Source organism: Stigmatopora nigra, chromosome 23 (assembly GCF_051989575.1).
Source record: "Stigmatopora nigra isolate UIUO_SnigA chromosome 23, RoL_Snig_1.1, whole genome shotgun sequence".
Classification (NCBI taxonomy): Eukaryota; Metazoa; Chordata; class Actinopteri; order Syngnathiformes; family Syngnathidae; genus Stigmatopora; species Stigmatopora nigra.
The window spans coordinates 6,615,001-6,642,129 of NC_135530.1; the positions used below are offsets into that span (position 1 = coordinate 6,615,001).

The window sequence follows — 27,129 nt, forward strand, 5'->3', positions numbered from 1 at the left end:
TATATTCATGAGAGAGAGTTTAATATCTAAGTACTGTTTAATATCTAAGTACTGTTGAAAACAGTACTTATCTAGAAATTAAACTATCTCTCATGAATATAATTTTGAGAGCTGGTTTCAACAGTACTTTTATACTTGTATATTAAACAGTACTTAGATATTAGACAGTACTTAAATATTAAACAGTACTTGGATATTAAACAGTACTTAGAAATTAAACTCTCTCTCTCAGGTATTAAACTCTCTCTCTCTCTCTCTTAGATATAAAACTCTCTCTCTTAGATATTAAACTCTCTCTGTTAGATATTAAACTCTCATGAATATAATTTTGAGAGCTAGTTTCAACAGTACTTTCATACTTGTATATTAAACAGTACTTAGATATTAGACAGTACTTGTATATTAAACAGTACTTAGATATTAGACAGTACTTCGATATTAAACAGTACTCAGATATTAAACGTTCTCTCTTAGATATTAAACAATCTCTCTTAGATATTAAACTCTCTCTCTGTTAGATATTAATCTCTCTCTCATGAATATAATTTTGAGAGCTAATTTCAACAGTGAACTCTGTCGCCATTTGACCGGCAACCAAAAGACCGGCGACCAAACAATCGAGACAACGCAGAAGACGGATAAACAAGTGATTGGACGTTAAAGTCTAGTCATTGCTTCCATTTGGCACTATTGGGCCTCATTCACCATTGACGGCGGAGCGGCGGACAAAATCGGGGAAACGTAAAAGAACATGCGAGGAGTTAAAAAAAAAGTGATTGGAGACAGACGGAAAGGAATGGCACAATGACGAGCGGACGCCGGCGTGGTGGATGCTCACCCTTCTGTACAAAATAGCGAGGGAAAGAGAAAGGAGGAGAGGACATATTGGAGCCGCTAGGCCCAAATGCCCTCCTCATCGTCCTGAAGCAGCGTGAGTCCGGAGAGAGTCGGTTAGTGCGAATGGAAAACGGCGGCATCCACGTGAACAAAAAAATGGCTCACCTGATCTGGCGAGGGCTTGTGATTGTTGGGCAGCTCGGCGTTGGGAAACGACGCTTTCAAATGCTCGTCCTCGTAGTTGTCCGCCATCAGTTTCATCCTATTTTGAGTCTGCGTGATAAAAACAAAAACGTGTTTTCACCTGCTCATTTAAACACATATTACATTTCTGCCTCTAATTGGCTTTCTCGCTCTTTATTTTCCATCAATGAGCCTATCCTAGTCGTGACCGGACGTTTGGTCGCCGGTAAAATGGTGTCAGAGAGTTTACTGTTGAAACCAGCTCTCAAAATTACATTCATGAGAGAGAGAGTTTAATATCTAAGTACTTTTTAATATCTAAATACTGTTTAATATGTAAGTACTGTTTAATATGTAAGTACTGTTTAATATGTAAGTACTGTTTAATATGTAAGTACTGTTTAATATGTAAGTACTGTTTAATATGAAAGTACTGTTTAATATGTAAGTACTGTTTAATATCTAAGTACTGTTGAAACCAGCTCAAAAAATTATATTCATGACAGAGAGTTTAACATCCAAGAGAGAAATTAAATATCTAGGTACGGTTTAATATCTAAGTACTGTTTAATATCTAAGTACTGTTGAAACCAGCACACAAAATTATATTCATGAGAGTTTAAGATCCAAATATCTACTTTTTTTCAACAGTACTTAGATATTAAACAGTACTTAGATATTAAACTCCCTCATGAATATAATTTTGAGAGCTGGTTTCAACAGTAAACTCCCAGTCACCAAAAGACCGGGGACCAAAAGACTGGCGACCAAAAGACCGGCGACCAAAAGTCCAAGCACCCGATAAACGTCCAGTCCAGTTTGAATACATTTTAAATTCCCCATCATTTATTGTTTTTTTTTTTTTAACCCGTTACCCATCCATGATTTCCAATCACTTGATCTCTAATTTTCAATCTTTCCATGACCCTAAACATTAGTGTGTGTGTGTGTGTGTGTGTGTGTGTCCGTGGTCTAGTCGGTCCGCCTCGCTGCCTGTCTTTCCCTCTGTGGTATCCTAATTTTCAGTCTCTCAATGATGGATCACATGTGAGACTTCCTCAGTATTCCCGACTGTGTATGTTTGTATGAGCCCATTTTTAGCAGCTCCACCTTCAACCTCCTTCTTTCTCCCACCCACATGTCACATGCGGAAAAAAAAAGCGCCTGGACAGTTGTAAAACGGAACGACAAGCGACTGAAATCCAAGCCACAAAGCACAGAAAGAGTTTGCGTCAATCTGGCAACGTACCAAATATGCACAGGGGATAAAAAATTGAAATAATGGACCTAAAAAGAAGATATGGGAATATTTTAATCTTTTTCTTATGGTCACAGGAGACAATGAAGGACGTCGTAAAACCGAACCACTTTTTACAGCGCAAAAAGAAAAAAACAGGTGGTGAAGATTTGTAGCTTGTGCATGGCCTTGACCATTTTTCTACACCTTTGCGGTCAAGGCCGGCTAAGATATTGCTATATCATCTACGTTATTTGCGAGGAAAATGTTGAAAAGATGATTTGCTGTCTTCCGAGGTTACTCTGGAAGTGCGGTATTTATTTCTATTTCTTCAATTTGTATCCTTTTTGACCTCTCCTGTTGCAAAGCTAAGCGTAAAATCATCAGATTTATCATCACGCCAATCACTATGATGCATTTTCTCAGCACGCCAAGTAGAAACGGAAGTTTACCGTATTTTCATGACTATAAGGTGCACCGCATTATAAGGCGCACCCTCAATGAATGACATTTTTTCCAGATATAAGTCGCACTGTATTATAGGGCGCACTGTCTATTTTGGGGAAAATTTAAGACTTTTAAGTATGTCTTATAGTCGTGAAAATACGGTAATTGCTATTGACTTCCAGGTATGAAGCACTCACTACACAGTCACCTCTAGAGCCAGCCATTGTTGATGTTTTGGATTTTTTTGTATAAAATCTTGCAGTGGGGGAGGAGCTATATGATGGAAGATGTTGTAAACTGAGATGGCATCTGCATATTTAACAGTATTGTTTCAGTTCAGGCGTGTGTTTTTTCAATATCCGACAATGGTGGTTTTTCGTTTTCAGTTTTTTCCATATATAAGGCGCACTGGATTATAAGGTGCACTGTCTAATTTGGCAAAAATTTAAGACTTTTAAGTGTGCCTTATAGTCGTGAAAATACGGTAATCTCTTTTTCATTCATCACATCCGAGTTTGACTCAGCATCTTCGCCGCAATTGTGTCGATGATCAAGCCAGCGGCCATACAATACTATCGGCTACCATTTCTTATCATTATGGAATCATTTTTTCCCCCAATCACTATAATCATGACTCAGCATTCCCACCCAACTCGCTTCATTTGTGTCAAGCCGTTGTCAAGTACGGCGGCAAGTGGTGCAAAAAAGGAAACCAAAGATTGAAATAATGCCTTTGATTAGATTATTATTTTGGGAATGAGCTGATGTCAGCGTTCTTGGTAATTAAAAAGAGGGTCAAATAGAGAATGGAAGCCCATAGGGGGGGCGGTACAGAGAATCGTATTTGGTGGCAGTGCCAGACTTTGCAATCCATTTCGGGGCATGTGATAGCTCACCCCTATGTTTTTTCCTCCTGTTATATTTCCAGTTGTCTATACTAGTATCCCTCATTTTCACCTTTTCACCTATTCTGAGGGCGAATGGGCGTCTGTTTCTGTGTGTACCTACGGCTGACTGGCGACCAGTTTAGGGTGGAGTCTGCCTTTCGCCCTGAGTCAACTATGAAGGTGCTCGGACGTTTGGTCGTCGGTCTTTTGGTCCCTTTTGGTTGCCGGTCAAATGAGAGAGAGTTTAATATCTAAGAGAGAGTTTAATATCTAAGAGAGAGTTTAATATCCAAGTACAAAACATTAGATATTTAAATATTAAACTCTCTCCCATTAATTTAATTGTGAGATTTTATAAAGATAGATATTAAACAGTACTTAGATATTAAACTCTCTCTCTTAGATATTAAACAGTACTTAGATATTAAACAGTACTTAGATATTAAACAGTACTTAGATATTAAACAGTACTTAGATATTAAACAGTACTTAGATATTAAACAGTACTTAGACATTAAACAGTACTTGGAGATTAAACCTCAGATCCCTATTAAAAATACTTGTGGTATTCTCCGACTGAAAAGTACCAGATCAAATATGTATTGCGGCAACGTGGGATGTCAAAAGTTCCAGTTGTCCAAGTGAGCGATGGCCTCGTGCGTCCATTCCTCAGAGCTTTGGTTAATTCACTGGACCCTGGAGGAAGCTAATTCTGTCTGTGTGTCTTTGAGAAGCCACAAAGGCATTTTGTCATGTTTATTTGCCGCTTTTATTACCAGCGTGTGTTTAACTTTGTAAGCAGAAGAGTGACGAGCGGCCGGCGTGTGCGTATTCGCGGGCAGGCCAACCGTGGCCATAAATCAACATGGCGTAGAAGCGTGATGGGAGATTTGTTCTTGCGGCGAGGCCTAAATTTACCCGTGTCGGTCGCAAGTACGTACGCACGCACTCACTCACCCTCTCGACATGGACGGCAATAGACGTCTCGTATGTCAAGACCGTGACCGGACGTTTGGACTCCGGTCTTTTGGTCCCTTTTGGTCGCCGGTCAAATGTACTAAGATATTAAACAGTACTTAGATATTAAACAGTACTTAGATATTAAACAGTACTTAGATATTATTTTGAGAGCTGGTTTCAACAGTACTTAGATATTATTTTGAGAGCTGGTTTCAACAGTACTTAGATATTAAACAGTACTTAGATAATAAACTAACTCTCTCTTAGATATTAAACTCTCTCTTAGATATGAAACTCTCTCTATTAGATGTTAAACTCTCTCTTAGATATTAAACTATCTCTATTAGATATTAAACTCTCTCTCATGAATATAATTTTGAGAGCTGGTTTCACCAGTACTTAGATATTAAACAGTACTCAGATGTTAAACTCTCTTAGATATTAAACTCTCTCATGAATATAATTTTGAGAGCTGGTTTCAACAGTACTTAGATTTTAAACAGTACTTAGATATTAAACAATACTTAGATAATAAACAGTACTTAGATATTAAACAGTACTTAGATATTAAACAGTACTTAGATAATAAAGAGTACTTAGATATTAAACTCACTCGCTTAGATATTAAACTCACTCATGAGTATAATTTTGAGAGCTGGTTTCAACAGTACTTATATATTAAACAGTACTCGGATATTAAACTCTCTCTCATGAATATAAATTTGAGAACTGGTTTCAACAGTAAACTCTCCATTTTATCGGCGACCAAAAGACCGGCCACCAAACGTCCGAGCACCATCGAGACTGAAACTCTCGGGGAGAAATCCTACCTGCTGTTTAAGCTCGTGAACCAGCCCATCCTTCTCCCTCTTGAGGGCAGAGACCTCTTCCTGGGTTTTCTTCTTTTTGGACGAAGAGAGCTCCAGCAGGGCGATGTTGGCGTCTTTCTCACTGATGGCGGCCAGCAGCGCCTCTTGTCTGCATGACAACAAACATTCGGGTTAAGTTTTTTGTAAAAACAACAACAACAACAAAATAAATATAAGAGGATCCTGATTATTCGATGACCCCCTCTTTTTCAAGATTCAACTTTGAAAAAAGAATTTTTGAACACCAAATTCTATTTTATACAGAAAAAAATGACAGTCCACTGGAAACAAATGATTAGAATAATACTATTAAACATATTTTAGTACAATTAAACCACTAGTTATTTGTTACTTTGTTAATAGATGGCAAATTAGAACAAATAAAAATGTTTTTCCAACCCATTATACTGTTTTGGGTGTTTTTTTTCAGAGGGTTGGATTGAATTAATTAGTTTTTAGTTCATTTCTATGGGAAACGTTTATTTGAGTTACGGGTAAATCGACATAAGAGCTCAGTCCCGGAACGAATTAAGCTTGTATCTCAAGGTACCACTGTATTGGAGAGAAAAGGCATGTTATTTTGCCTAAATCAAATCATGAAAAAACTGTCTATCAGATTTTAATATCTGAACATTTAAATTTGTAAATGAAATCGCATTTGTAAATGAATGGCTTCTGGTTTATAAAATGTAAATTAATTAATCTACTGTGATAAAACAACACATTTGCAATAGCTGCATTGAGCAAGTGTTCAGCATTCATTTTAAAGATATCTAGTTTTGTAAATGGTCATAATGTTTAGACCCCAAATTTAAGATGATCGATACTTTTTCAGCCTTTTTTCAATGCAAAAATCACCGTCTTATATTTGGCCCGATGCGCTAAAGTTCCAAAGTGACACATAAATGTAACTTTTAGGGTAATTTGTCATTTCCAAATCTATTAGCGGCCATTTCAGTGGCTCCAAAAATCCAGAGGAGGCATTTTTAACCATCGACGCAAACGAGGCCGATGAGCACTTTCCTTTTTTTTTTTTTGAGCCACGCGACATATAAATCATGAAGATTCGCATGTATGAAAACAAAAACCTAAAAGCACCAACGTGCAATTAGAGGAATCCAGTCCTGACTCCCCCCGGCCACAAATGTGCGTGTCTATTTCTTTTAGTTTCTCGTCGATTTTGGCCCAGCACGTCGCTGCGGCGGAGATGGAATGCGGCGATGAGAGCGTCTGAATGAAGACAGATTACACGTTTCTACTGGGCGAAGACCCACAGATTCTTGGATCCACCACGCTGTCCGTGGCCCATCATGCATCGTGACCGGACGTTTGGTCGCCGGTCAAACAGTGACTGAAAGTTTACTGTTGAAACCAGCTCTCAAAATTATATTCACGAGAGAGAGAGAGTTTAAGATCTAAATGTTTACGGTTTCCAACAGTACTTGGATATTCAACAGTACTTAGATATTACTTAGATACTGTTTCTTATCGAAGTATATTGTTTAATATCTAAGTACTGTTTCATATCTAAGTACTGTTTCATATCTAAGTACTGTTTCATATCTAAGTACTGTTTCATATCTAAGTACTGTTTCATATCTAAGTACTGTTTCATATCTAAGTACTGTTTCATATCTAAGAACTGTTTCATATCTGAGTACTGTTTCATATCTAAGTACTGTTTCATATCTAGGTATTATTTAATATCTAAGTACTGTTTAATATCATGTACTGTTTAATATGTAAGTAATGTTTAATATCTAAGTACTGTTTCATGTCTAAGTACTGTTTAATATCATGTACTGTTTAATATGTAAATAATGTTTAATATCTAAGTACTGTTTCATGTCTAAGTACTGTTGAATATCTAAGTACTGTTGAATATCCAAGTACAGTTGGAAACAGTAGACATTTAGATATTAAACTCTCTCTCATGAATATAATTTGAGAGCTGGTTTCAACAGTAGTTAAACAGTACTTATATATTATTCTCTCTGTCTTAGATATTATACTCTCTCTTAGATATTATTCTCTCTATATAATTTTAAGAGCTGGTTTCAACAGTAAACTCTCTGGCACCATTTGACCGGCGACCAACAGACCGGCGACCAAAAGACTGGCGACCAAAGGACTGGCGACCAAAAGACTGGCGACCAAAAGACTGGCGACCAAACGTCCGACCACCTCATGCATCTGTGCCGCAGCAATTTTTTAAAAGATGGGACCCGGATGGGTTACGGTCGTGCTCGACGGATCCTTTGCTTTTGAGAGCTGGGTCCACGCAGGAAAGGCGTCCTATTCCCGATTGGCCCCTCTAAAGGAAACGAGTGGTCCTTTCCATCGTTTGCCGTGAGGTCATCGCGGCGGCGACCAGGCAGATGTTAAGCAGACACGCACAAATGCAGCAGGCACCTGACCTCCTCCCCTTAGGCACTTAAAAAGCTGCACTGTATGGGCAACGGCTAGCAGCTAATGGTCTGCTCGCGTGCTGCCTTATCTCCCGCCGTGCTGTCACAACACGGCGACGGTACGCACGGGTACGAGCGCTTCATCCGGCGGCGATAGCACACGTGTTGGCCTGCGGTTTTGCTTTCCATCTGGCCGTGACGTTGTCCAGTCTCGCTAAGACAAACACGAGGTTCTGTTCTAAATAATTCTCTCGCTCTCGGTGTCGGTATACTAACGGCGTGCTATAAAGCAGCGCGCCTTTTGTTTTGGGTGACATGTTTGCTCTCCGCCACAATTTACACTTTCAAAAGTTCTGAAGGAGTTGTGTTACAAGCACTTTTCTGTAAAAGGAAAAGTTGACTTCCATATGAACTTGTAGGAGATATAAGCGGCCATGTGGAATGAGAAGATTTGTTTCATACTATGTAGCAGTGGTATGCCGTCAGGGCCTTCAATGCCTTCTCTAGAAATATCTGAATCAGACTGATGTTAATTATATTTTGTCCATGAATACTTACTAGGGTACTACAAGGGATATTGGTCTTACTAGAGTCGGACTTAGTATTAGGCAGTGATATAAATAACTATCTGAATCACGGACTGATGTTAATTATATTTTACCCATGAATACTTGTGAAATAATTCCAAAAGGAAATCTACCCCAAGGCCTTCACAATCAGTTCTGCAGGCTCTGCTGCATTAAACAACGTCAATAATACGCACGAAAGAGATGCAGCAAAAAAGACAATTTTCTCATATCTAGAGATAATTTGCTACTCGGACATTTGGTCGACGGATGTTTTGTCGCCGGTCATTTGGTCGACGGACGTTTAGTCGCCTGGACGTTTGGTTGCCGGACGTTTGACAACATGAGTTTACTGTTGAGGTCAGCTCTCATAATTATATTCATGAGAGAGAATTTAATATCTAAATATCCACTGTTGAAACCAGCTCTCAAAATTATATTTACCCGGTCGACCAAACGTCCGGGCGACCAAACATCCGGGCGACCAAACAACCGGGCGATCAAACATATATGTGTAGTAATTCATTTCTTTGTTAAATCATTCTTCTTATTGTGCTTGAGGTCATAAACAGCCGTCTGGTCCACTCTCACGTGGACTTCTTATCCAAGGATTGTTTATCCTACATCTCACCCAGTATCGGGCTCTGAGGGCTGTTGATCGGGAGGCAGCAAGGACTCGGGATATCTGCCACTTCCATAACACTCGTATAGTGTGATTGTTATTATAGTTACAGATGTTCTTTTTGAACCTTGTAATTGTTTTGATTCATGGCCTTAGAGCCGTACGCGAACTACTGTTCGAGAGGATACTTTTGAAGACAAGAGGAAAGTCTTGTTGCTTTGCTGTATCTTCCCTTAAGGTCCTTATCCATGATGCAATCTATTTAATTAAATGTCAATAATTGAATAAGATGTCTGCCTGCAGTGATTGATAATTACGTCAGAAGGGTAATTATTCATGAACCTATCAGGGCGACTAAACATCCAGGCAACCAAACATCCAGGCAACCAAACGTCCGGCGACCAAACGTCCGGTCACGCCTACTTGGTGCACGAAAAACAAAAAAGAGTGGATAGAGCTACTGCCACTGGCTTCTGCGTGACGCCGCCATCTTGGGGAAAAAATAATTTAAAAAAACATTATTTGGACAATGTCGGCAGGCCGGATTAAAAAGTCTAGTGGGCTATTATAGAGCAACTGCATTTCAAGCAAACGGAGTGCACAACACGGGCACATGACACATCTGAGCGGGTCTCATGAAACTTTTGTCCGTTTAGCCACATGTGCGCCTTCAAAGCAGTCAATAAAGTAAGGCGGAGTCCAGCGAGGGGAGTAAAGGAGGTAGAAAAAAAAAATAAAACATTTACTGCTTCTCTCGCTTTTTGAACCTCTTAATGCAGTTATCGGGAAAACTGATCAACTTCTACCACAGCTGCGCGTTAAAATCCTTCAAATTCCCACTGGAGGTCTTTTTTAAAAGACGGCCAAAGGGATCGTTTTACCTATAAAGGACGCGGGATGTCTGGAATTACCATTACGGATGCTCCACGGGTGAGTGTTCGTCATGCAAAGGTGTTTAATGGTACTTATAAAATGCTCAAAATTGTTGAGGCCGAGCAACCCGCGGCAATGGACGTCTATCGCCGTCCATAATAGCGAGATATTCATTCGACATCAGGAAAAAGGTATATAAACAGAGAATTTTATATTATATATTTATATTTATAAGTGAAACTGACTTTGCTGAATGGAGAACACATACAAAACTGGAAAATCCCATTGAAAAAAAATACAATTTATAACAGGATTCTTTTTTATGCGTGTGAATCAGATATTTAAACGTAATCTGTATCTCAAGATAAATATTGTACGAAATTTGACTCCTATCTCAAGATAAATATCTGCCCGGAATTTGACTCTTATCTCAAGACAAATATCTGGCCGAAATTTTGCTGGTATCGAAAGACAAATATCTGCTCTAACTTTTATTCGTATCTCAAGACAAATATCTGCCCAACATTTGACTCGTATCTCAAGACAAATCTGCCCAAAATTTGACTCGTATCTCAAGATAAATATTTTCGGAAATTCGACTCGTATTTCAAGATAAACATTTGCCTAAAATTTGACTAGTATCTCAAAACAAATATTTGCCCGAAAGTTTACTCGTAACTCAAGAAAAATAACTGCCCGGAATTTGACTCATATCTCAAGATAAATATTTTTGCCCGAAATTTGACTCGTATCTCAAATATTTTCCCGAAATTTGACTCGTATCTCAAATATTTTCCCGAAATTTGACTCGTATCTCAAATATTTTCCCGAAATTTGACTCGTATCTCAAATATTTGCCCGAAATTTGACTCGTATCTCAAATAATTGCCCGAAATTTGACTCGTATCTCAAACATTTGCCGAAATTTGAGTCGTATCTCAAATTGCTCGTATGTCGGGGCCCTTGTGTCTGGAGGGGCGACTGTATATATTTCCTTGTTTTATATAGAGCCCCAAAATCAAGTGACTCTGAATAGTAGGTAAAAATAGGTGATGGGGACAGCCTTAGTGTTGTATTTGTAAGGAGGAAAATCTCCCTCAAAGAGCTGCTGTACATCACAGAAGCTTAAAGAAAAGACGGCGAGGACGCTCACACGTGTGCAACAACGCTGACAGGGAAGGGAATAAAGCGCCTGGAGGATTTGGAAGGAAAACAAATCAAAGAGACATGAAGGAGGGGGAGACGGAGAAAGAGAGAGAGAGAGCGACGAGACAAGAGACGGACGGACGGGGGTGGGAGGAACCACGGCATGACAGAATGAGGATCTGATCTTGACACGTTTCCCCCCCATTTTCATCTCATTTTTTTCTCTCCCTGCCGCCTTTTGTTCACCATGCTGTCTCCTTCCTGCCCTGGTTGGTGTGCATGCAGATGCACACTGGGACTCAAAGGACAGGTGTAACGTAACTTAAGATAGGCTTGCAGGAGTTGGCGCTTGTGACGGGACCACGCTTGAAAGATGGAATGGGGTCAGAAAATGTGGCAAAATGCATCGCTGAATGAAATCAATGGATGGCGACAGATGTGTTTAATGATGTTTTGTTTTGTTTCTCGGAAATAGTGAACCCAAGAAATTGGGAAAACATGCATGGAAGACTTAAACCCAATCGGAAACTCAACTTGGATCGAAAGGATTTAGCATAAAATGTATGTTTGTGTTTGGAAGACCATATCTGCCTGACAGACATCACCAAGAAACTAAGAACATTTTGATGTTTTTTTTTGTAGAAGATCTTAATCTGGTGGAAAAAAAGCTTAATGTTTTAATAAGAAAATAACCTTGATATTGTTAAAAGAGACAACAAAAATGTTTGGTAATAACCTAATGTATAAATGAATAAGGGCGGCCTGGCGAGTGAAATCCTGTGTGGAGTTTGTGTGTTCTACGTGGGTTTTCTCCAGGTACTCTCGTTTTCTCCTATGTTCTAAGGAAATGCATGTTAGACGGATTGGACACTCTAAATTGACCATGAAAGGACGTTTGGTCACTGGTCTTTTGGTCGCCGGTCTTTTGGTCGCCGGTCTTTTGGTCGCCGGTCTTTTGGTCGCCGGTCTTTTGGTTGCCGGTCTTTTGGTCGCCGGTCTTTTGGTCGCCGGTCTTTTGGTCGCCGGTCTTTTGGTCGCCGGTCTTTTGGTCGCCGGTCTTTTGGTCGCCGGTCTTTTGGTCGCCGGTCTTTTGGTCGCCGGTCTTTTGCTCGCCGGTCTTTTGGTCGCCGGTCTTTTGCTCGCCGGTCTTTTGGTCGCCGGTCTTTTGGTTGCCGGTCTTTTGGTTGCCGGTCTTTTGGTCGCCGGACTTTTGGTCGCCGGTCTTTTGGTCGCCAGTCAAATGGTGACAGGGAGTTTACTGTTGAAGCCAGCTCTCAAAATTAGATTCATGAGAGACAAGTTTAATATCTAAGTACTGTTTAACATCTAAGTACTGTTAAACATCTAAGTACTGTTTAATATCTAAGTACTGTTTAATATCTAAGTACTGTTTAATATCTATGTACTGTTTAATATCTAAGTACTTTTTAAGATCTAAGTACTGTTTAATTTCTAAGTACTGTTGAAACCAGCTATCAAAATTATATTCATGAGACAGAGTTTAATACCTAAATATCTCTAAATACTTAGATATTAAACAGTACCTAGATATTAAACTCTCTAACTTAGATATTACACTCTCATGGATATATTTTTGAAAGTTGGATTCAACAGTAAACTCTCTGTCACCATTTGTCCGGCGACCAAAAGACCGTCCACCAAAAGTCCGAGCAGCCAACCAAATCCCCCACTAACCCTGAATAGCCAAGAAACTCAAGTGTAGAGCGTACGAGATTGGGGGAAGGCAGCCTGGCTTTGAGCTTGTAAAACTAAACTACTAAACGGCACCGCCCCTTCTATCGGCGCTTAGCTCTCGACAAGCCTGTGCGCAACAAACACAAACAGGCACTTTCGCTTTGGCACTCTACTATAATCTCATTTCTGTCTGAGGGGATCAAAGCTCTTGTCTTGTTGCCGTAATGCGTACAAGCGTGCATACGTGTGCCTTTAGCCCGTTTAAGCGCGCCACTTTTGGCCGCCAGTCCTGTTTACGCTTTGTTGGTATGACTTCCACCGCACACGCGCAAAACTAACACCGTATAGAGAACTACAGCATGAATACTCGCCATGTCCCAGATGAGATCACGACATCAGAAATCGGTCTCGATCACGTCATTTTTCCGAGGCTCGGAATTGGGTAAAAAAGATGTCTTTTCAAATGTGGTTATTTTTCAAGGCTTAACTTCTTGCCAGGCCTCCGGTAAAACTGGGTTGGGCGTTTATAGTCGTCAAAGGTCATGAAGCACGATCAATTAATTCAATTGAAATGAATTTGATGTCTAAATGTCAGAACCAGTGAAAGAGTTTTGCAAAATAATCTTCAGGTATATTGTACACAAACAATACAGTACTATATATTTAGTTATATACATGTACTTATATTAGATGTCCAATTAAAAGTCAAGAAGATGAGAATCAAGGGAACTCAAATTAACATGTAATACAAAAGACATGTATATGTATGCATATATGTGTGTATATATATATATATATATATATATATATATATATATATATATATATATATATATATATATATGGATGAAAAATGTGTACGTGTATATGTATGCATATATATGCATATATATGTATATATATGTATGAAAAATGTGTATGTATATATGTATATGTATATATATGAAAATGTGTACATGTGTATTTGTATATGTATATATATGAAAATGTGTACATGTGTATTTGTATATGTATATATATGAAAAATGTGTACATGTATATATGGATATATATATATATATATATATATATATATATATATATATATATATATATATATATATATATATATATATATATATATATATATATATATATATATATATATATATATATATATATATATATATATATATATATATATATATATATATATATATATATATATATATATATATATATATATATATATATATATATATATATATATATATATATATATATATGGATGAAAAATGTGTACGTGTATATGTATGCATATATATGCATATATATGTATGAAAAATGTGTATGTATATATGTATATGTATATATATGAAAATGTGTACATGTGTATTTGTATATGTATATATATGAAAATGTGTACATGTGTATTTGTATATGTATATATATGAAAAATGTGTACATGTGTATATGGATATATATATATATATATATATATATATATATATATATATATATATATATATATATATATATATATATATATATATATATATATATGTGAAAAATGTGTATACGTGTATATATATATGAAAGATGTGTATGTGTATATGTATATATAAGAAAAATGTGTATATGTATATATATGAAAAATGTGTATATGTGTATATGTATAGATATATGAAAAATGTGTATATGTATATAAGCATCTTATATGACGTTTTGTATGTTTATTCAAATTTGGTGTAGAAAGATAAAATTGCATTTGGATGTACAATTTTTCCCCTCTATACATTTCCAAGGTGCTGGATACCCCTACTTAATAAAAAATTGTGAATGAAAACACACAGCAATGATTGATTTTGTTTAGTACATATTGACAAAAGGCAGATAATGACATAGACAGAAGGATGCAAAAGGTGGGATGGCAGAGAAAAAACGCCGGGCGGCCAAACGTGGGAAGCGAGCGGGGGCGGACTGAAAAAAAAAAAAAGTGATGGAGAGGAGGGCGACACGCGGAAGGGACGGCGGATGGGAGATAAATCACGTTTACGGCATTAGCCTTGAAGCATCAACGTTACCTGGTAGACAGCGAAAACAGGAAACTTTACACCGAAGCCTACTACCACTTGTGTTCCTCCTTGTTAAAATATTAACTGCCATAGATTGCCATTCATTTGCTCCTCCCAGTCAAAACGGATTGGACGTCTTTCACCATCAACAGCCAAAATATTCCAGCCAAAATGGCTGCCAACATGGCAACCTTTGTTTGAAAACAACATACTTATCACCTTTTGCCGCTCAGAATAGCCCTGGAGACCACACTGGCCAAGAAAAATCTTCAAAACCGCCGCCCTTTCACTCTCCACGGCGATAAATACTTGTTTTTATCGTTATAATCTCCATAACAACGTCACAAATAAACAGAAATTGACATCTGGCTGTTTTTCCGCCTCACAAGCACTTGCCTCAGAAAACAATTGCCGATATTAAACGCTCGTAAAAAAGGTTCACCGCGCCTTTCCTTAATGGCTAAAACAATTCACCGTAAATTAAAATGGGGACTAAAAACTCGCCGAGTGCTTCGAGGTTGAATATGTAGCGCGGCCTTCGGGGGTGACGGATTAACACAAGGCGCTGGGGGTAATATCATTTGGAGACGGCGTTTTTGTTGGCTGGATCCAGTTGTCTTTGGACGGCTGTCGTTCTCCACTTTGCTTTTGCAGCCAAGAAACACTCCACCGCTCATTTTCTTGGCTTTTACGATCCTCACGCCGCGTTTTCCCGCTTCCCCCCCGGCTAGGAAAGCTACGAGTCGCCGATGCCTTCTCGGGCGAGTGCGCTTTGGATGAAAAGCGAGACACAAAGTCACAGATGTACTGCCTGAGCAGAGTGTTAATATATTCCCAGCCTGGGCTGGGATCGTACATCACGTCTTGCAGAAACGTTAAACTTTACACCGGTGTTAAATCGGGCAACAAATCAGATGTCAAAGCCCAAAGAGTTATGGCAGCGCCTGTACTTTTTTTTTTCCAGGCGTGTTAAACGCACGCAGGCGTATTGGAGGAATTGAAAATGGAGTTCCTCACAACACAAGAAATTGGACTTGTTGTGCTCTGACATGAGAGCAGAACTTTGAGATAAGATTTCTGTAGCGTGGCTGGGATCGATTGTTACCGTATTTTCACGACTTTAAGGTGCACTTAAAAGTCTTAAATTTTCTCCAAAATAGACAGTGCGCCTTATAATACAGTCCGGCTTATAATACAGTGCACCTTATAATACAATGCGCCTTATATATGGGAAAATGTCATTCATTGAGTGTGCGCCTTATAATGCGGTGCGCCTTATAGTCATGAAAATACAGTACTTGTACGTAAATTGTGGTGGAGTACAAAAACAAGTAAAACACTTGAGTTGTTCTGACATCCCTTAAAATCTCTTCATTCTCAACAATTTATTTAACTGCGATGCTATTTTTTGGTGTTAAAAAAATCTATTGGAAAAACCTACTTTGTCTTTTGTGTCACGGGACCGAGCCACATCTCAAGGAACTAAAGTGCAGTAAAAAGCCTTTTTAATTGACCGCACTAATAAGTAAATCAACTTCTTTTCTAAACGACAATATAAGTATTCATGTAGGCTTTGTCTCTCTTTTTAATATTTCATGTGTTTTATTAGCATCTCACACAGTTTGCCATAGCCTCTAAATGCGCATTAGAGACACCAATAAAAACCAGGTTTGTTTTTAATGCTTGCATGCCTAATGGGGATAAAACAAAGGGGCAGACTACACATACACATGTGCACACACACATACACACACACATACACATTTACACACACACATATACACATACACATGTGCACACACACATAAACACACACACACATACACATTTACACACACACACATATACACATACACATGTGCACACACATACACAGGTGCACACACACATAAACAAACACACATACACATTTACACACACACACACACATATATATGTAATATCTATATATATATACACACACATGCATATGTATATATATACATATATACACACATGTATATGTATATATATACATATATACACACATGTATATGTATATATATACATATACATATACAGATAACCATATATACATATATATGTATGCGCACATGCACAGAGCCACACGGGCAGGCTTAAAAGGGAACAAATTATTCTGGGGAACTCCCTCGTTTCAGTAAAAGTGGGTCCAACAATGTGTTTTAGCAGGCAGGCCAAGTCTGCCTTTATTGTTCCAATCCATGTAAATGAGGGGCGTCCAAACTACGGCCTCCTGCCTGCTTTTTATTAGCCCACAGCAAATTCGGAAAATATAATTGAATATGGCCCGCACAAGAAGCTTGAGTAGGCTTACATTTTTAGATGGGGTTTTCACATCTAACACCTTGGAAATTTACTCATGAGTATAAAATAGCACATCCAGATGTCATTTTTTCCCAGTTTGAACAAAGCTCTCTAACATTAAATTCATCTACAAATTAAGTTTAAATGTAAAGCTTAAAATTGTGATAAAATGAGCCCTCTTGTTTGTGATCTTTTTTTTTAAACAAATTTGCACTATTGTGATATAAGGTATAAAACATACTGTTTATGTTGTTGTTTGCAATCACGAGTACTATGTGGTTATTGCATTCTAAGTGTACTTAACTCTGTTATTTCAAGAGGGGGGGGGGATAAGAAAAGGGGTCAGGATGGGGAGGAAGATGATGAGATGGTTGTGGCTGAGAATCATGTAAGAAGCTGATTTTGGTGCAAATTGGAATTCTTACTTCATCTCCAGAACCTCCTCCAGGTGCTTCCGGCGTTCGGCCCGCAGGGCGGTCAGGTGACCTTCCTTCTCGGCCAGTGAGAGCTGAGTGGATGACAGCTTGGCTTTCATCACCTCCAGCTCCTGTTTCACCTTTTCCATGGCAAGCAGCAAGTCCTCCACCTGACATGCACAGACGTACAGTGTACAACTGCACATTTAGGACACCTCCACAACATTTATTTTTCCCTCAAATCTAGCTCATTTAATTTCTGCGGCTTATTTTAAGCGTGATTGGACGTTTGGTCGCCATTTTTTTGGTCGTCGGTCTTTTGATCCCCGGTCAAATGTACTTAGATATTAAACAGTACTTAGATATTAAACAGTATTTAAATATTAAATGCTCTCTCTTCGATTTTAAACTCTCTCTTATGAATATCCTTTTGAGAGCTGGCTTCAACATTATACCCTCTGTCACCATTTGACCGGCAACCAAAAGATCGGCGACCAAAAGACCGGCGACCAAATGTCCGAGCACTATTTTTAGTCTTAGAAATCACTCATGTGTAAGATTTTTTTTTAATTTTTTGCGCTTTAATACTACCTTTTGTTTCAAAGTTTTCACCTAAATATTTTTTCCCTCCTCATAATTTGGTGGTTCCAACAGGTGATTTTTTTTGGCAAAATATTACTTAGAATGATCATTTCTCTTTTAAAGATTTAAACTCCTCATTTTTGGTTGAAAAAAATCTATTAACGTTATTTTGTGATGGCATTTATTGTTATTATTTAATGAAATCTACCGTATTTTCACAACTATAAGGCGCACTTAAAGTCTTAAATTTTCTCCAAAATAGACAGTGCGCTTAATAATCCAGTATGCTTTATATATGAAAAAAAATTAAATGTGTCATTCATTTACGGTGCGCCTTATAATGTGGTGTGCCTTATAGTCGTGAAAATACGGTAAGTTGGTCCACACTCAGATAATTTCACTTATTTTCAGTAGATTTACTCTGAAGAGGAAGACATTGAACGTGTGTTTTTGCAGTCTATGCATTGCAGCCTCTCTGCAGCCATATTTCACTTTCTTCCGTCGCTGAGTTTTTCCACAGAAATGGTCCGTAAATTATTTTTGGATGTCAGTACATTCATGACATACCCCTCCCCTTGCGCCTGTGCTTCTAGCAACCCCGTGAAACACATTCACTCTGGGTTTTTTTTTTTTTTTACAAACTTTCACTGAAAGACACAAAATGAATATCATCCGTCCCTGAATGTGACCGGACGTTTGGTTGCCGTTCTTTTGGTCCCAGGTCTTTTGGTCCCAGGTCTTTTGGTCCCAGGTCTTTTGGTCGCTTTTGGTCGCCAATCAAATGGTGACAGAGAGTTTTTCTGTTTAAACCAGCTCTCAATATTATATTCATGAGAGAGAGTTTAATATCTAAGTACTGTTTAATATCTAAGTACTGTTAAATATCTAAGTACTGTTTAATATCTAAGTACTGTTTAATATCTAAGTTCTGTTTTATATCTAAGTACAGTTTAATATCTAAGTACTGTTTAATATATAAGTACTGTTTAATTTCTAAGTACTGTTTAATATCTAAGTACTGTTTAATATCTAAGTACTGTTTAATATCTAAGTACTGTTTAATATCTAAGTTCTGTTTTATATCTAAGTACAGTTTAATATCTAAGTACTGTTTAATATATAAGTACTGTTTAATTTCTAAGTACTGTTTAATATCTAAGTACTGTTTAATATCTAAGTACTGTTTAATATCTAAGTACTGTTTAATATCTAAGTACTGTTTAACATCTAAGTACAGTTTAATATCTAAGTACTGTTTAACATCTAAGTACTGTTTAATATCTAAGTACTGTTTAATATCTAAGTACTGTTTAATATCTAAGTACTGTTTAATATCTAAGTACTGTTTAATATCTAAGTACTGTTTAATATCTAAGTACTGTTGAAAACAGTAGATATTTAGATATTAAACTCTCTCTCATGGATATAATTTTGAGAGCTGCTTTCAACAGTACTTAGATGTTAAACAGTACTTAGATATTAAAAAGTACTGAGATATTAAACAGTACTGAGATATTAAACAGTACTTGGATATTAAACTCTCTCTCTTAGATGTTATACTCTCTAACATGAATATAATTTTGAGAGCTGGTTTCAACAGTAAACTTTCTGTCTTCATTTCACCCGCGACCAAAAGACTGGCGACCAAAAGACTGTCGACCAAAAGACCGGCGACCAAACGTCCGAGCACCCTCCTGAATGGCAATCATGTTCATTTTAGAATGGAATGTTTGAATCGAAATCACAAAATCATGCCGGTTTCTCTTTTTTTCCAAAAAAAAAAATGGAAAGCGAAGCCACTTTGTTACCTTGGACCACCTAAAGCCGGTCATGCCGAGCTCAAAATGAGAAAGCTGCGAAAAGAAGATGACACGGAAGGAAGCATAGAAAGATGGACCAATGGAATGAGTGGAAGAAAAAAAAGGAAGGAAAATGATAGCCGAGATGTGAAAACAACAAAAAAAAAAGGAAAAGCAGTAAGGAGGAGAGAGAAAATAAGTGCTTCAGTGGAATCATTTTATACAGTGACAAACCACCTCCATCGAGGCTGAAAAAAAAACCATCATTACAATGAAATTTTAGAAGTTTGAATGTTTCTCTATTGGATTTGTTTGCTCCTGTTTTAATTGTAACAGCATTGAAGTCAGGCAGTACGAAGCCATATTTAAAATGAGTGTAAATTGTAAACAGCCTCGATGGAAGTCATTTATAAAAAGAGACAGCCCAAACATAAATTGTGTTCTGAATTTAAAGCGCAAACCAGCCAGGAAAAGAGAAGTGAGGGATGAAAAAGAGTGGAAAAAGCAGGAAATGCATTGGAACGCACTGTCGGGAAAAAAGCCGCACATACATACATACAGTGTCCGCTGTTGACCATCAATGAGTAACGTCTAGCTCGAAATGTCACCCGCATTTTGACGCGCCCATGCCTTTGCATCAATGTGCAGGTGTAATGCTCTAATCATGTGTCATTTTCTTTTTGCGATGGTGATAGATGTCCAATCCATTTTGATTGCTGCTGGATATATACAGCGTGAATTATGTAGAAAAATTTTGCGCTTCTGACTCTTTTTGGACTATAAGTGGCACTTGAGTGCCCGTGACTGGACGTTTGGTCTTTGGTCTTTTGGTTGCCGGTCTTTTGGTCTCTTTTGTTCGCCGGTTAAATGGTGACAGAGAGTTTACTGTTAAAACCAGCTCTAAAAAATTATATTCATGAGAGAGTTTAATATCTAAGTACTGTTTAATATCTAAGTAATGTTTAAAATCTAAGTACTGTTTAATATCTAAGTACTGTTTAAAATCTAAGTACTGTTTAATATACAAGGACTGTTTAATATACAAGTACTGTTTAATATACAAGTACTGTTTAATATACAAGTACTGTTTAATATACAAGTACTGTTTAATATAAAAGTACTGTTTAATATACAAGTACTGTTTAATATACAAGTACTGCTTAATATCCAAGTACTGTTTAAACAACAAGTTCTGTTTAATATACAAGTACTGTTTAATATACAAGTACTGTTTAATATCCAAGTACTGTTTAATATCCAAGTACTGTTGAAACCAGCTCTCAAAATGATATTCATGAGAGAGTTTAAATATCTAAGTACTGTTTAATATCTAAGTATTCTTGAAAACAGTACATATTTAGATATTAAACTCTCTCTCACGAATATAATTTTGAGAGCTGTTTTCAACAGTACTTAAATATTAAACAGTACTTAGATATCAAACAGTACTTAGATATTAAACAGTACTTGGATATTAAACTCTCTCCCTTACATATTTAACTTTCTTACATATTAAACTCCTTCTCATGAATATAATTCTGAAAGCTGGCTTTAACAGTAAACTCTCTGTCACCATTTGACCGGCCACCAAAAGACTGGCGACCAAATGTCCGGTCACGGGCGTGACCGGGCGTCTTAGCCAACGCAAAACAACCTTTTGCGCCCACGTTAATGTCCATCCAAAGACAGCCGGTTAATGTGTGGAGGCAGTAATAACAAAGAAGCGCCGTCATTTTAGCCAACGACAACACGGCGCCGTGTTTTCTCTGGGTAGTCTTCACCCTCACTGCCCACGCTTGTTTTTTTCCGAGCGGGAGATAATGGCCAGACGGCTGTCCGTCTCCTAGCGGTACGGACAAAATGCGACTTGTTCCCGAAATAGGGACTTATTGACGGAACCGGGAGAGGACTCGGCAAACACGCGGCCGCGCCTGAATGAGCTCAGCTGGCACGTGTTGGCCGCCGTGAGCCACGTTTGCCAGCGACGCGTTTAAACGCGGCAGCCAAAAAACACAAACGCTCGGGAGTGGACGGGTTGAGGGGAAGGTGAAGATTGCGGTCGCGCCATGGGTAATCGGGACGGCGTTTTTTGTTTTTTTTTTACCTGTTTTTCGGATTGCGTGCGGGCCTGCTCCTCTTGGGCCAACACCAACTCCCTCTCGGTGGTGATCTGAACGCTTTCCCTCAAGGCCTCCTCCAACTCCTCGATGCGCTCCTCCTTGGAGCGAATGGAGTCCTGCAAAGATCCCACCAATGGTGGAAGAAATCTTTCAAAATGGCGCACGGTGTGCCAGTGGAGTGATCAATTTCAAACTATGGAAATCTTTGACTTTACTTTGGCGGATAAGCAGCATTTATACGTTGAATTTTGTTTTTTCTCTCGGCATTGATGGGGTAAAAAAATGGAAAAAGATTGCTATGAGGACGTTTGGTCGCCGGTCTTTTGGTACTGTTTAATATCTAAGTACTGTTTAATATCTAAGTACTGTTTAATATCGAAGTACTGTTTAATATCGAAGTACTGTTTAAAATCTAAGTACTGTTTAATATCTAAGTACTGTTTAATATCTAAGTACTGTTTAATTTCTAAGTACTGTTTAATATCTAAGTACAGTTTAAACATCTAAGTACAGTTTAAACATCTAAGTACAGTTTAAACATCTAAGTACTGTTTAATATCTAAGTACTGTTTAATATCTAAGTACTGTTTAATATCTAAGTACTGTTTAATAACTAAGTACTGTTTAATATCTAAGTACTGTTTAATATCTAAGTACTGTTTAATATCTAAGTACTGTTTAATATCTAAGTACTGTTTAATATCTAAGTACTGTTGAAACCAGCTCTCAATATTATATTCATGAGAGAGAGTTTAATATCTAAATAGATATTAAACAGTACTTAGATATATTAATCTCAGTAGACTCTGTCACCGAAAGGCCGGCGACCATAAGACCGGCGACCAAACGTCCGAGCACCTATTTCTAAGACACTATGAATCAAAAGCACATTAGGGTCACTATCAAAAGGAAGTTGGTAATTCATCCAGTAAGGGTGGTTTTCTTACTGCAAAACAGAAAATAACCAATAAATAGTAAATGTAAATTTCCCAACATTTACTGGTGAAAAAGAGTATATAAGTCATGTACCCTTGATTCAGTCATCATTTTTTTAGTTACACAAGGCTTATATGCAAGAAAATAATGAAAGGTGTTATCGGTCATATCAACAGCATTTAACAAATTCAACATAATAACTTCGCATTAACAAACACACTCGCTTGATTAGAAAAAAAATATTTTCATCTCTTTCCCCCTTTGAGGAAGTTGTGGCATTCAAAATCACAGTTATAGAGTTTTCAAAAATCGGGCCTAATTCAATTACATCCCGAATCCAATCGACGTTCCAAACTCGATTCGGATTTCATCAGTCCGCTCAGAGAAACCACGCAAAAACAATCGGTTACGGTCATTCGCCAAATCCTCCAGGAGAGCGTAAGCAAAAAATAGCATCAGCCTCCAATCAGAGAGGCTGCTAACAATTCCAGGAAGAGCGCAAAAAAAAAAGGTGACTGGGAAAGTTCATGGGGACGAGCTGGAAAAAAAAAATCTGCGGTTGGAAATCTTCACCGCGGGAAAGCCCATTGTTCCCACGCGAGTACCCATCCCTTGTCGCCTCGTCGGCTGTCAATCATCCTGTACGGATACCGGCACGAAAACTCCCTGAGCTGCACGGCATACACGAGCGGCAACGTCGCCCGAGGCGGCTTCCCTCCCCCGTCGCATTTTGACGAGTTGCCATCGTTAGGACGAACGGACGGACGAAGCTCATCAATTGGAGGGAGAAAAGTGTGGAGTATAAAATGTATTCTTTATACTTTTATTCAGTATAGTTACTAGGATAGAATTTTGCAGAGCCTTGTGGAAATTTCCATCATGACATACCTATGAGTTAGGGGTGCGTGATATATACCAAGACAAACCCATTTCTTTGTTAACCTCTTCCCGCCTAAAGTTTGTACCTAGGTCACATGACCCTTTGTTAATAAAACTACCGTATTTTCACGACTATAAGGTGCACCACATTATAAGGTGCACCACATTATAAGGTGCACCACATTATAAGGTGCACCACATTATAAGGTGCACCCTCAATGAATGACATTTTTTCCGTATATAAAGGTGCAATGGATTATAAGACGCACTGTATTAAAAGGCGCACTGTATTATAAGGTGCACTGTCTATTTTGGAGAAAATTTAAGACTTTTAAGTGCGCCTTATAGACGTGAAAATACGGTAATCGCTATTGACTTCAAGGTATGAAGCACTCACTACAGTCACCTCTAGAGCCAGCCATTGTTGATGTTTTTTTTTTTTTTTATAAAATCTTGCAGTGGGGGAGGAGCTATATGATGGAAGATGTTGTAAAGTTTACAATGTAAACTAAGGGTTAGGGTTTGTGTTTGTGTTTTTTTAATATCCGACAGTGGTGGTTTTTGGTTTTTGATTTTCAGTTTTTTCCATATATAAGGCGCACTGTATTATAAGGCGCACTGTCTATTTTGGAGAAAATTTAAGACTTTTAAGTGTGCCTTATAGTCGTGAAAATACGGTAGCTTAACTGTTGGGAGTAGCCATGGATTCAAACTGGTCAGGATGGACACATCTTCAGCTGAAGTCTGGTAAATTCTCATCACAACCGACTCTGTGTGCTTCCTCTGATCCGAAGTTATTGAATGTATATGGATTAAACCCGAGAAAAAGTTTCCTCCCTCACACACCTTCCACTTTCTCCCTTCCTACCTTTATCTGCTGAGAACTCTCGTTGATGTTGTCTTCTCGTTTCTTGGCCTCTTCCATCAGCTGGGCGTTCTTGCTCTTCTCCATTTGTTCTTTATGCTTCAGGTTGGCCACCTTTTTGGATTGATCCTTCGTCTGCCTAAACAAAACAATTGAATTCAATTCAATTTCAGGCTTTTATTGTCTTTATACATGTAGAATTTGATTTTAGGCATCAAGGGTTGGCAAGTTTGGTTCTCGTACGTTTGGTCGCCGGTCTTTTGGTCGCCGGTCTTTTGGTTACCAGTCTTTTGGTCGCCGGTCAAATGGTGACAGAGAGTTTGTTGTTGAAACCAGCTCTCAAAATTAGATTCATGAGAGAGAGAGTTTAATATGTAAGTAGTGTTTAATATTTGAGTAGTTTTTAAAATCTAAGTACTGTTTAATATCTAAGTACTGTGGAAAACAGTAGATATTTAGATATTGAACTCTCTCTCATGAATATAATTTTAAGAGCTGGTTTCAACACTACTTAGATATTAAACAGTACCGAATTTTCACGACTATAACGCGCACTTAAAAGTCTGAAATTTTCTGTAAAATAGACAGTGCGCCTTATAATCCAGTGTGCTATATATATGAAAAAAAATTAAAATGTATTATTCGTTAAAGGTGCGCCTTATAATGCAGTGCGCCTTATAGTCGTGAAAATATGGTACTTAGATATTAAACTTCTCTCTTAGGTATTAAACTCTCTCATAAATATAATTTCGAGAGCTGGTTTCAAGTAAACTCTCACCATTTGATCGGCGACCAAACATCCGGTCACGGTTGGAGCCTATCCCAACCAATCACAGAGCATATTACCCAGTCACTACCAGTTAATATGGCTCGGTTTCAAAGTGCCCATTTGAAACACAAATCCAAAAGTCATCTTTGGGTGGCTGTTTTTGTCAAGCAAAATGACATAGTTTGTCTGTTACAATAGAATTGTGTGACCCGGTGTGTGAAGAAAGGATTTAATCCTCCTTCCTAAGCTGCCCAGAAGCAATTGTGCCTCTGTCACAAGCCTATCGGCCATCACACCAGCGCGTCTCGATTGGGGCCTTTAATACCTTTTCGCTTCGGCGTAATGCCAGTTAGGTTTTAACGGCTTACACCGAATCACGGCTCGGGATGAAGAATAAGGAACACAAAAGGTTTGGAGGCAGGTGCGAGCCAATGGGAGTCCACTCAACTTTTTGGTGGCGGCCAATGAGTTAAAAGCATAATTTTTGCAGGGTTTCAAGGCAGATTAGATTCTTTGATCGATCCGGTCAGTCTCAAAGGTGGGCTTTTCAAAACTGATCCATATTTTTTTAAGTACCGTATTTTCACGACTATAAGGCGCACTTAAAAGTCTTAAATTTTCTCCAAAATAGACAGTGCGCCTTATAATACAGTGCGGCTTATAATACAGTGCGGCTTATAATACAGTGCACCTTATAATACAGTGCGCCTTATAATACAGTGCACCTTATAATACAGTGTGCCTTATATATGGAAAAAATGTAATTCATTGGGGGTGCGCCTTATGATGCAGTGCGCCTTATAGTCGTGAAAATATGGTACTATTAACTCATCGTCTGCCATTTTATTAGGATAGACGTCCAAAGTTGGACTGGGACGGTCAAATGGGATTGGATGTCTAATGCCACCAATGTCAGTCTTTGCAATTGATGTGGATTGGATGCTTGGAACTGTCATTGGCATTGAAAAAGTCACAAACAAATAATAATCCTGAACTATTTTGGAAAAAAAGTACATATTGAGTATCCATAAATTATCTGTTAATGCATGCACTGTCTTAATTGAAATACCTTGAGTGTGTGTGTGTACCAGGTCATAAAAAGGCAGGAATGTTCCAATTGGAGGATGTCCAGGAAGCAGCTAGCATCTATTTCGCGCAACATTTGCCGTACGTACGCTGGAGTATATGACGCGAGCATGTGGGCGTTATTTTCCACTATCTTTTTTTTTAATTACATTTAAATATTTCTTAATACATTACTTTTGACTTTAATTTGTACTTTTTACTTTATTTTGTACTTTTTAGTTTACTTTATACTTTATTTTGTACTTTTTAGTTTACTTTATACTTTTAACTTTATACTTTTTACTTTATACTTTTCACTTTATACTTTTTACTTTATACTTTTTACTTGACTTTGTACTTTATAGTTTTTACTTGACTTTGTACTTTATATAGCTTATACTTTTTACTTGACTTTGTACTTTATACTTTTTACTTGACTTTGTACTTTATACTTTTTACTTGACTTTGTACTTTTTACTTTATACTTTTTACTATATACTTTTTTACTTTTGTAGTTTATACTTTTTACTTGACTTAGTACTTAATACATTTTACTTGACTTTGTACTTTATACTTATTACTTTACCTT

General features: G+C 37.8%; 1 protein-coding gene across 7 annotated transcripts in view; it reads right to left on the reverse strand.

The window, feature by feature from the left end:
• Positions 1-27,129, reverse strand: part of LOC144181101 (ELKS/Rab6-interacting/CAST family member 1-like) — a 79,544-nt gene that overhangs the window by 16,138 nt on the left and 36,277 nt on the right. For 2 of the 7 annotated variants that reach the window (XR_013324612.1, XR_013324611.1), the window contains 6 exons: positions 24,710-24,845; positions 22,011-22,142; positions 17,535-17,695; positions 5,382-5,529; positions 1,003-1,110; positions 839-921 (listed from right to left, as the gene is read on the reverse strand). Coding sequence is in view for 4 of the 7 variants with exons in the window: in XM_077709395.1 (XP_077565521.1) it covers positions 1,003-1,110; positions 5,382-5,529; positions 17,535-17,695; positions 19,916-19,960; positions 22,011-22,142; positions 24,710-24,845 (730 nt within the window). In the remaining 3 variants the exon portion in view is untranslated. Of the gene's footprint in view, positions 1-838; positions 922-1,002; positions 1,111-5,381; positions 5,530-17,534; positions 17,696-19,915; positions 19,961-22,010; positions 22,143-24,709; positions 24,846-27,129 lie in introns of all 7 variants that reach the window. The other 5 variants (XM_077709395.1, XM_077709394.1, XM_077709397.1 and 2 more) reach the window with 3 other exon arrangements.